Source organism: Zea mays, chromosome 5 (genome assembly GCF_902167145.1).
Source record: "Zea mays cultivar B73 chromosome 5, Zm-B73-REFERENCE-NAM-5.0, whole genome shotgun sequence".
NCBI classification, from domain to species: Eukaryota; Viridiplantae; Streptophyta; class Magnoliopsida; order Poales; family Poaceae; genus Zea; species Zea mays.
In genome coordinates this window covers 29,340,535-29,351,976 of record NC_050100.1, presented here as the reverse complement: position 1 = coordinate 29,351,976, position 11,442 = coordinate 29,340,535, and the positions used below count along the sequence as shown (strand labels likewise).

At 47.4% G+C, this 11,442-nt stretch overlaps 2 protein-coding genes across 6 annotated transcripts; one reads left to right on the top strand and one right to left on the bottom strand.

The window, feature by feature from the left end:
* Positions 1–2,491: 2,491 nt before the first annotated feature.
* On the bottom strand, positions 2,492–4,153 carry LOC100277795 (uncharacterized). The gene has a single exon (NM_001151274.2). The coding sequence runs from the start codon at positions 4,127–4,129 to the stop codon at positions 2,789–2,791; it is 1,341 nt and encodes a 446-aa protein (NP_001144746.2). The 5' UTR covers positions 4,130–4,153; the 3' UTR covers positions 2,492–2,788.
* Positions 4,154–5,550: 1,397 nt separating this feature from the next.
* Positions 5,551–6,345, top strand: LOC103626161 (protein EXECUTER 2, chloroplastic). 5 transcript variants are annotated; one of them, XM_008646558.2, is made up of 4 exons: positions 5,551–5,642; positions 5,715–5,866; positions 5,961–6,012; positions 6,143–6,345. In XM_008646558.2, the coding sequence occupies exons 1-4, from the start codon at positions 5,612–5,614 to the stop codon at positions 6,154–6,156; spliced, it is 249 nt and encodes an 82-aa protein (XP_008644780.1). In that variant the 5' UTR covers positions 5,551–5,611; the 3' UTR covers positions 6,157–6,345. The 5 variants fall into 5 exon arrangements, 4 of the variants coding, with proteins under 4 accessions (XP_008644780.1, XP_008644779.1, XP_020393224.1 ...); XM_008646557.2 differs by having other exon boundaries at positions 5,943–6,012; XM_020537635.3 differs by having other exon boundaries at positions 5,564–5,642; positions 5,943–6,017; positions 6,143–6,342.
* Positions 6,346–11,442: the final 5,097 nt, after the last annotated feature.

Sequence of the window (11,442 nt, the reverse complement as noted above, 5' to 3'; positions counted from 1 at the left end):
CCGTTTTTTTATCTGTTGAACATGTTATCGTTTTGTAGACTAATATTTTGTATCATACAACATAAATACGACATAACAGGTCAAATTGACATCATCAAAACTTGCCACGTGTAGTTGCTTCGATCTTAAGTACATGCATACAGGTGATGAAGCAGCAGAAAGAAAAGAGGGTCAAGGTATGCTAGTTTACGTTACATTAATTATTGCACACAGGACATGAATTCGCAGCAAACAAAACACAATTCACTTGTTTGGTGAAATAAAAAAAAAACATTTCCCCATAAATAAGCTCTAAATAATAGGTCAGTCAACTATCATCTCTACTAATCCTTAAGACGATAGTGTAGACAAGGCACAACTGTGCCCCCGCCTATATCCTAACCGTCCGATTGCATCCATCCCCACCGTTCGATCCCACTCCCGCTACCGTAGCCGCCCCCCGCACAGCCGCCCCCACCTCCTTCCCCGCGCAGCCGCCATGCGCGCAGCCGTCGGGGAGGATGAACTCGGCGTAGGTGCGGAACAACTCGTCGAGGATGGCAGAGATCTGGTCCTCGCTGAACTTGACCCGAGGGTTGACGGCGACGACGAGGGCGGCCATCTCGTTGCGGTCCAGCCCGCCGTCCCCATTGGTGTCGAAGCGCTCGAAGATCCTCCTCACCTTCTCCGCCCGCAACCCGCGGCCGGTTGACATCGCCGATGCGGACAGCGCCATGCTGTCGGGGTTGATGATGTCGCACGCAATCACGTCCTGTCGGTGAGGGAGACGCCAACGGAGGAGGGTTGAGGCCAAGTGAGGTGAACCCTCGATAGGGGGAGGGGGAGGCGAACGGACCTCATAGGGCGTGGTGGAGACGAGGGGTCCGCCAAAGCGCTTGGCGATCTCCTTCTGCTGCTGCGCCTTCTGGGAAGCGGCGCGGTTGGGAGGACGAGGCAGCTGAGCGCGACGCCGGCGGCGTACAGCACGAGCTCCTGCACGAGCCGCGACAACACCTCCGAAGACCTCATCGCCCGCACTCGCCGCTGAGGCTTTGCTCCCCGTCCGTCCCGTGGATGCATGAGGGAACGCTGGTCTCTGTCTGGTTTGCGGAGGAGGGATTAGAGGGGGCGGCGCGAGCTGGGGATTGGATTGAATTCTGCTGCTTACACAGCTTTAGCTTTGTGCTTGTGCTCGCAGGGGGTTTGGGCTATCGGGTTGGACCTGAGTCCACTGGCTCAGGATCATGAAGGGAAGATGGTCCCTCGCCAACTTGCTGACCAGCTGCCCGCAGCGGCCGCGCCCGTCGAACACGTCGTCCTCCATGCCGAATCCCTGGAGACGACAGATGAATCAGGATCCAGGACGCTAGCCACCGACGGTCCGTACAACGACGACAAATTAAAACTCTAGGGTTGTTTCACCGTCGTAGCAAACCCCAACAAAAAAACCGGCGAGGAAATCCGAAACAGTAATCATCACGATCTTTCCACCCCAACCGTACGGTGAATTGGTTGTGGCTGATGTGTATTTATCCTCACTGTAGTACGGTGAATTGGTTGTGGTTGCTGTGTATTTATCCGACCGTACGGTGAATTGGTGGTGGGTGGCTGCTGTGATTTTTTCGTACTGGTAATTGGTAGGACAGTTCCTGGAATTTCTTGACCTCCCAGTTCAGTCCCAGGTCAAGCGCCTGGGCAAGGACCGCGGTGTTACCCCACGAGGAAGAAAGACCAGCAGAGAAATCTATGTACCATCGATGCAAGGAAAAATGAAGTACAGTCGGTGGAGTATTTTTTTTGAAGGGATTAAATATTTTTTTTAACCTAAACAAACAAATCTCTGTACCGTGAAAGGTCGCAATTTGTGTTCCGTGGCATCGTACGAGCACGTTCCTAGTATTTTAAATGAATCTTATTTTCTGAATATATCTACATAAATGTAGTCATGTATAACTTGAACATGCACAAAAAAAATGGAACTGTAACAAAATAATAAGACCTCCTATTTGTTTGGGTTCGGTCAACTGATTTGTTATTAGTGTCCGGAACCCAGACATGACAGGGGAGCCACTGCAGAATCAACTGCAAGAGCCAAAGTTGTAATTAACATGACAATACTCTTACAATCAATCCAAAAATGTGCATTTACCTTCTATCCACCAGTTTTATATTGCCAATTTTAGGTCCATCAATCAACTATTGCTTAAAATATGACAGAATAAAGGATACAGAACCGGTGGTATGAACTAGCCAGGTGACAAAAAAAAATCTATGCAAACATGAAAATATTTACTGGTCCAGGACTTCGCCCATAATAAAACGCCAGAGACATCAACCAGATAAAAGTAATCGTTATATAGAGGAATTCAATCATGAGCCAACCACGTATACAATAGGGTTATTACCTATGATTGGATGCACGTCACATGTTTTGACCTATTACCCAGAGAAATTTTGCTGGCACAACACAAGTATATAAACTTCACAAATCATGTTGCAGCTAGAACACCTATCACCAGGTATCTTGCTTCTAACCTTCCATGGAAAAGGGGACCAAACATCCTTTCTTTGTATGCCATGTGGTGGACTATAAGCAGATTACCACTCTGTGGCAAAAACTGTACATACAACATTGTCAAGTTCTCTCTCTCATCCAAATCATTTACCATCTCAGCAAGATTTAGAAGACCAAGATAACTAAAAAAACCTCTACTTAGCCAAGACCAGCAGCGTTTCATCAATAAACACTATGGGCCATGAAATATACCTCTCTTCATGTATGATCCAGGCGGCAAGCGGCAACTAGACACTACCTAAATCCATCAAGAGCAGCTGCAACATCCTCCAGTCCAAATTGACGACCACCCAGCCTCACCTCCTTACACCTTGCTGCAAAGTAGAACAGCAGCCATACCACCATGAAGTAGACCTGCGCAATTGAATGCAGAAATCCACCAAAAACCTTTCCACCAAATGTCACCATGATGAGCCGCCCCATGCTGCCACAAACAACTGTTTCCCAGCACTTGAGCATTGTGGCATCAGTTGCCATCAGAGATACAAGATAGCACCCTTCCTTCACAGCATTGCGCCCAGGCGGCCGTGGATCACGGTCCATGACAACCACCCAAGGCACCACAGTGAACAAAACCGATACAACTGCATCAAAAACAGCCCAGGCAACAAAGAAACCACCGAGCTCTGGGCCTGCAACCGCTGCACCAAGCCACGGATTAACAGAAGCGGAGAATGGCATGAGTTTGGCGACCACAAAGAGCCTGAACAGCTGGGCCTGGTCGTGCACATCGGCAAAGAACCAGAGGCAGAGCATCTGCACAACGGCGTCCCTCGTGGCCCACCGGAGGAACGCGAACCCTGTGAGTCTCTTAGCGCCCTTGGCAGCACCGGTGAGGAGGAACACTAGACGCTGCCCAGGTCTGTGGTGCCCCGCCACGGACGCAAACACTGCGCCCAGCGCAATGGAGTGCACGGCGATGTACCCGAGGATCGCGAAGATATGTGCGGACGACAGCAGCGCGAGGAGGTTGACGATGGCCGCTGCGTCCCGCCTGGTCAAGTCAAGCAGGCCAAGCTCGCTGCCCCGCCGCGAGGCGGGCTTCGGAGGCGCCGTCTCATTATAGACGGCGATGAAGAAGGGGGAAGCGGAGGCCGGGAGCGGCAACGTATAGGGTTTGGGCACGGTGGAGTAGGAGGTGAATTGGACATGGTGGTAGGAGGCGTTGCGGCGGCTGGAGGGAGTTGAGGCGGTGGGATCGAGGGGGCTGACCAGGATATCATCGTCGGAGAGAGAGGACGAGGGGGAGGTGAACGGCGAGCGGCGTCGCGGGAGGTGGTGTGGGGGAGGCGGCGGCGATGGCGGATTGGGAGAGGAGAGGCGGGCGAGAAGGGAGCGGAGGGCCGGGTCGCGGTCAGCAAAGGAGGCGAGACGGAGCGTGCCAGCCAGGAGAGCGGAGCGGAAGAGGAGGAGGAGGAGCGCCGCGAGGAGGAGCGGCGGGAGAGAGGCTGGGTGGACGAGATGCCCCGCCGCGCGGCGTAGGATGCGGCCGCCCGTGCGAGCGTCCAGGATCGCCGGAGGTGGATGCGGTGCGGGGGCGGGGGCGGGCGCGGCGGCAGCGGCATCGGCCGGCATGGCGCGTTCTAGCGTGGATCGGCGTTCAGCGAGGTGAGGAGCGAATGGGGAATCGGGCAGACGGAGGTTGACACGCGCGTGACGTAGGGGACTGGAAACGTGGGCTTGGGCTGGGTGTGGGCTCTGGCTGGGTTAAATGCTAGGCCGTGACCTGAGAGCGAGCTTATGCTGTTTTAGATTTTCGAGAGATTTTATTAATTCTGTACTAACTATTAAGGGGCAGTGTAGACTGCCCCTGCCTACGAATCCCACCCGTCGCTCCGCCTCCCCCGCCGTGAAACCAGCCATCACCCGCACGCCCTCGCGAAACCAGCCATCGCCCGCCGCGCTTCAAGCACCGCGATGCCGCGCTTCAAGCACCGCGAATCCCGCGCCTCCCCCGCGGCGAATCCCACCCGCACGCCCGCCCGCACCTCAAGCACCACGAATCCCGCGAATCGCCCGCCGCTCCTCCAGCTCCGCGAACCGCCCGCCCGACGAGCTCTTCCACAATGGCCAGATCCGACCGCTCACCCTGCCCCCACTCCCGGATCTCGACCCCGGAAGTGACGACGACGAGGACTGCATGGGCGGCCGCGCCTCAAGCACCATGAATCCCGCGAATCGCCCGCCGCTCCTCCAGCTCCACGAACTGCCCGCCCGACGAGCTCTTCCACAACGGCCAGATCCGACCGCTCACCCTACCCCCACTCCCGGATCTCGACCCCGGAAGCGACGACGTCGAGGACTGCGTGGGCGGCCGCGCGCCGACGCGCGGTCCATGTCCCCGCTCCACAGCTCGTCATCGCGGCTCAAGCTGATCAATGCGCTCGTCGTCCCGGCGCCGGATCTCGGCCCCGGCCCCGACGCGACGGGAACGCACGGGGAGGCAGCCCCGCCGGTAACCGCCTCGTCCCGCTCGTCCTCCTCCACGTCCTCCTCGTCCTCGTCGGGCACGTCGTCAGCGCGCGGGTCCCGACGCTGGGTGTTCATCAGGGACATGCTCCTCCATCGCAGCAAGAGCGAGCCAGGCAGCGGCGCCCACGCGCACGACGCCCCCGGGGCGCCCGCCGCTAGCAAGCCCGAACGAGCCTGGCCGTTCTCCTCCCATTTGCCCATTAACAAAAAGGTCAATAAACTGGGTGGCCTGAACTGGTTGGACGATTTTCGAACTGGTTTCTGGATTTGTAACCTTGACAAAAAGAACTATTAATTACTATTAGCACCGATTGGTATTCATTATCTTATTGTTTCCAGCGTATGCTGCGGTTTTAACTGATTCTATGCTGTCAAGATCACCTTCCATTTGCCCATTTCATCTTATGCTAGACGGCTTCTCTTTATGTTGTCTTTTGCCACCAGTTCATACCATCTTATTGCAAGCAAGTCAACTGACAGATGGTTGTAACTGCAGATAAATAAAGAAGTTCATGAGCTTTTAAGGCTTACCTTAAGCAAGGCCCGAGTCAAGCTGACCGATAATACTTTTTTAACTGGATCATTATGGACACTAACAGCATGGATCCATTTAATGGTAAAGTTTCCCCAGTTAAGTTGGTGAGCATTTCCTGCATGATCTAACAGTTGTAATGCTGGGCTAACATAGGTCTCTATGTGGGAGCATTTAGTCCATATGGACCAGAAATTGTGCAGCTCCGTCAGAAGTTCGGCCACTGGAATAGTTCCGATGACGTTGAGTTTTTCGAGTATGTCGAAGCAGTAAAGTTGACTGGTGATCTGAGTGTCCCTGCTGGCCAGGTTTGCAACTTTTATTTTCTAAAAAATGATGTCAATATGGCTCCCATGATATTCTACTGATCATATATTGTCACAGATAACATTTCGTGCGAAGATTGGGAAGGGCAAGCGACTTGAGAATCGGGGCGCGTATCCAGAGGAATTCGGTGTGGTAATTTCTGTCTGCAGATAAGATTGTTTGAAATATGCTCGGATGTTAGTTTGTTATATTCTAAGAAATGAAAGTCACGTGCAGTTTTTTTTCCATTCTAATTATACTTCCTTCTTTTCTCCCAGATTGCCAGTTATAAAGGTCAGGGTAGAATAGCTCAGCCTGGATTCAAAAATCCTCGATGGGTGGATGGTGAGCTGTTGGTGCTCAATGGCAAGGTAGACTGAAATACCTATGGTGGTTCTTTTCATCTGTAGTCAACATTCCTGAAACTGATAACTAAGTAGTACATACAGGCATAACGTACAATCTGGCAGACTATAACAGTATAACTTACGGTTTGGTCTGCAGTGAGATTACTTGATTTAGTTTTTGGGAACTTGCAAAGTAGTTGGATACAAACTTTTGGAACACCAATTTATGTCACCAGGAGGCATGCTTTATAATACTAAATAAATTAATTGAATACTATTATGAACTGTCTTGGCTAAAGGAAGAAACTTGGAGATTTGCCAAGGTGGGCTTTGGACTGAGCAATTTTGTATGTCATCGTAGAATATTGAGTATGATTCATAAGACAAGTGGCATTAGTTTGGAAAGGAATAGCTCATTTATAGGTTATCTAGCAAAGTTTGTCCCAGATCATTTTATTGAATGACTCCATTTCTCCCCATCGTTTCTTAGGCTAGTGATTCTAAAAGTGCCTTCCATGGTCTAAAGATGTGATTCTGGTTCACCACATTTTTTTCTGGTATCATTGCAAATTCAAAGAATTGCATGAAATGTTTACATAGAAAAACCAGTGTCCAGCTACTCCATTCCAAATTGTAAGTTGTTGTCTTTTAGACACATATAATCAGTCTATGTATATAGACATAGCGTATATTTTGGTGCATAACAAAATCTAGAGTTCCCATGCGTTTGGTGAACATTAGCCATGTTGTTTGGCATATGCATCTTTCAGCTGCACTTATCAATGTCATTTATATTTCACCATATTGATAATATGTTTTCTACAATCTTTCAAGGTAGGGTAATATATAAGAAATGTGTTGAAACTCCGGGGCAAGATGCCCTTAAACTCACTGGATTTCTCAAGACGTTAATGCAGAGGAGAAATTAATCCGGTGAGTCGTTGTACACTGTTCGAACCATCAAGGAGGTAAAATTTGTTTATGCTGCAAGTTTAAAGTTGATTGGAGTACATATATTCTTTTAACAATCTCACTAATAGCTGAGACAAGCTAATTGTTTTTAGACATGAGAAAATATCTGCCTTCTTCTGACTCTACCTCTTTTTCTCTCGCATGTGAAGAAACTTTGCTACGTAGCTGCTGATTATGAAGTTGAATTATGTAAGGATACACACGCGTCCTGTGAGGTTGATGGTGAAGGGTGGTTCACCTGCTAGAAGAGAGATTCAAGACTCCATAATTCCCATTTCAGGCCCATATGGGAGGAACGTGCGAAATGTTTAGATATTGTTTAATTTTGCATCCATTACAATTTAGTCATTGTTGTAAAATGTTGATCTTGCCCTTGAAGGTGTGCTATGGGCTTGCATAAAGTAGTATATCTATGTATGGATCACTGCTATTTTTTCAGGAACGATCGGTGATGACAGCTGGTAGCTGGTACAAGACAATCATTTTAGTTGGTGGTTCGTCATGCTTGCCTGGTTTACTAGGTACTTTTCCAACGCATACTAGGGCTGATATACTCTTTAGATATTGCTTGGTATCAAAACAAAAATAGAATAATGATTCGTAATGTTATCTAGATCCATTTTACTTGTGTCACTCTGATGGATATCATGCAATACAACAGAGAGGCTAGATATCATGTAATATATCTCTCCTCCCTATCAGGATAAGCTCAGCTTAGCCTAGCTCCCTGCTGATCTGCGGCATTTGACCTGCCCCCGTGCTTGAGAGGGGCGGGGGAGGAACCCAAAATTTAGAAATGACCTGTAATTTAGAAATGTTGAAGTTTCGCGGCGCTCTCAAATGTTGAATGTTTTGTAGAGAGCATATATAAAGCATTCAATTCAGTCAGATGTGGTCAATAGTTTATTAATTTTCTGTTGTTTGAATTGTTATAACAGCTTTTCATGTGTATAATATAATATCATTGATGTATAATATATCTTAAAACTTGATTATTGCATGATCTATCTAAACTATTCACACCTCTAAGTGACAAAGACGAAAGAGTAGTCAATGCTCTGTTGTGTAGTAGTGATGACAGATTTACTTAGCATATCCTCTGTTGTGTAGTAGCGATGACAGGTATAATATATCTGCAGAGTTGTTCCTTCTTTATATTTTTGTTTTTAACAAAGTAAGTTTGATTAATTTTGTTAATGTAAACTTAATTCCCCTATGTCACCGTATAGGTGCATCCAGACAAAAAATCCCTTCCTAAATGTTTCCTCCAACAATTTCTCAACACCATATTTAAGGGAAAGTGAGGTGTTGGGGACTTGTTCTCAAATGCTATGAATCAAGAACAAGGCAACATAAAATGTTAAATATCGAAAGCCCTTCGTCCCTCAAATCATTATTTCCCTTCGGATATAACGAATTTAGGACGAAGGTCATGAAGGACGTACCTTCATGATCATGATAAAAAATGGAGAACATTCAAACAAAATACAGAAAATGACATAATTTTTGTAAACACTATTATTAATATATTTCTATTTGGGATTACTTAAGTAGATAAAGATAAATTACAAATATACCTTCGGCTTGAAGGGAAGAAAATGCAGGCGTGACACAAAAGTGAATGTCAAGTCCGTGTGAACAGTATGGGAATATTGTTCACCTATTTATAGGCACGGGTCGCAGCCCATGCAAAATTATATTAATGCCCTTTACATTTATCAATAACTCTATGATAATTCTTCGAGGTCTAATCTGGTTTTTCATCTTTAAGTCGGTTTCCCCTTCCGCCGTTATTTCGAAGCTCTTCTGCACAGAGCTTTGTGATCGTCTTATCCTTCGTCGTGATTGCCGGCTCAGTTGAGCTTCGTCTTAACCATGCTTTTGTATACTCGCAACTTGACTTCGAAGGTACCTGTTCACATATTTCTTTTGGAGAACACAGTCAATTATATTTTTGAGGACCTTCGGAAGCCGAAGGCCCCAACAGTAGCCCCTCGCAATATTAATTTGCTGTAAAGATAAATTTATATTGCGAAATGGACGAAGGCTATGAGCCGAAGGTCCGAAAAAACACCTTCCTTTTGCTAGAATAGCAACAGTCATTGACAAGTGGGACCCTCCAGTTTCCGACATAATGGGTGTATAAATAGGGGCTCGCCACAATTTATTTGGCACGCTCTCTTGCCATCTGTTTTGCCTGCTCAAATAGCTTCCTGCCCACAAATATTTGGTTGCCTCCCTAGTTTTAAGCTTCGGAAGTGAGAGGCAGGAATTCCGAAGGGATGTCTGAGGAGAAGAAGGTTGCTGCCGAGATGAAGCTGAGCCTTTCTGAAGAGAAAAATATGGGCTTTATTGAATCAATAGCAAAAACAAATACAGAGAAAATCACTAGGGAGATTTTGGAAGGCTTATCTGAAGATACTGGTGAAAGTGATAGTTACGATGCGGACAGTGGGGGTGAGGATTCCAAAGATCGACCATGGCGACCAAGCCATTCAGTCTTCGGAAAATCAACTATTGGGCTAAGTCACCTTGAAAACATGAGGGGGAGATACTTTCGAGATATATCCATCGTGAGGGCAGATGACGGAGAGAGAACTGTGCCGACTCCCGAAGCTAATGAAGTCGTTATCTTTCGAAGCTTTTTTAAAGCTGGGCTACGATTCCCTATAAGCAAGTTTGTGGTAGAAGTTCTGAAAATATATCAGGTTTACCTTCATCAACTTACCCCTGAAGCAATAATAAGAATGGGAATCTCCGTCTGGGCTGTGAAGAGCCAGGGCCTAGAGCCAAGTGCGAAAAGCTTTTGCAATATACATGAATTATTATACGAGATGAAGCCCTGGGGTAAAGAGAAATATCATAACAACTTTGGTTGCTACAGCTTCAGTGCTCGCTCTGGATCAAGCTGTCTCGTGCCAACCTTCCGGAAAAGATGGCCCGGAGAGTGGATGAAAGAATGGTTCTATGTAAAGAACGATTTGGAGGTTCGAGAAGATATTAAGGATATCATCATGTGCCCCATCTGGCAGCGCTTCGGACTCCGGAAACCGAAGGTAGAAATGGATGAAGTAGCCGAAGAATGCCAACGGGCCTTCGGCGTAGTCTGCTCTTTTATTGGGACAAGAGATCTAATACAAGAACACATTGCCTTCAGAGTGTGGCCTCTTGCAGATAATTGGGAAATGCCAAAAGAAACTGTTAAAGAAACTGACGAAGGTGGGCTAGTCAGGCTGAAGTATACATTCAAATACGGAGACACATTCGTTGAGCCAGATGATGATTGGCTAAAGAGCATTGAGAATGTAAGTGATGAATTGCTTGGGGTATATTCGAAGGCCGAAGACACTGCATTGTCAGCGGCCTTCGGAGGCCGAAAAAAAGAAAAGACTCAACCGAGTGTTTGATGCTGTCGGGTTTGTCTACCCCGACTACCGCTATCTAGTGCGGGGGCAAAAAAGAAAAGGTACAACTTCTGCGAAAGAAACAGCTACAGCTGCTCCTAGCGAGCCGGCGCCGAAGAGAAAAAGGGTAAAAGTTCTCACACACCGGCCACGCTATATTGAACCAGCCACGGTGCCTGAGTTCACTGGTGAGACCTCTTCGGCCACCGAGGCTAAAGAGCCAACCCTGCTGCCAGAAGTCAAAGAAATGGCCGAAGTGCCAGCGACAGAAAAGATAGAAGAACCAAAGACGGAAGAAGCGAAAGCATCAGCTGAGGGAATGAAGATATCAGAAATTTTAAGTCCTTCAGAAGAAATTGAAGCAGCAAAAATTAAAAAGGGGCCAACAGTAACCCCAAAAAGAAAAAGAATGGTTAATGTGTTAGATGTTTTGGAAACAATTAAACTTCCAAGCACAACTCCAAAGAAGACTGCTGAAACTTCTGAGGCACTTGCTGAAGTATCCGTTGCTGAAGCTCCGAAGCAACAGACTGGAGTTGAAACAGAGCCTTCAGGACCAACCAAGGTAATGCCCTTGGAAGCAGAAGAAACAAAAAGTGCAAAGGCAACCGAAGAAATGAAAATGTCAGAGCCAGCTTTAGTTGAAGAAATTGATACCGCTGCCCCCGAAGCATCTTCCAAAATATACGATTATATCGTGCAACATGCTTCGGAGAAAAAGTTATCGGAAGAAGAAGTTTTTGAAGCTAATCACTATGCCAAAGAATTAAAGTATCCGAAGGGGGGCACTAATGTTTAATGGGACGAACGAAGAAGATTTCCTATACTGCCTCCCAGACAACAAAGAATTATCCG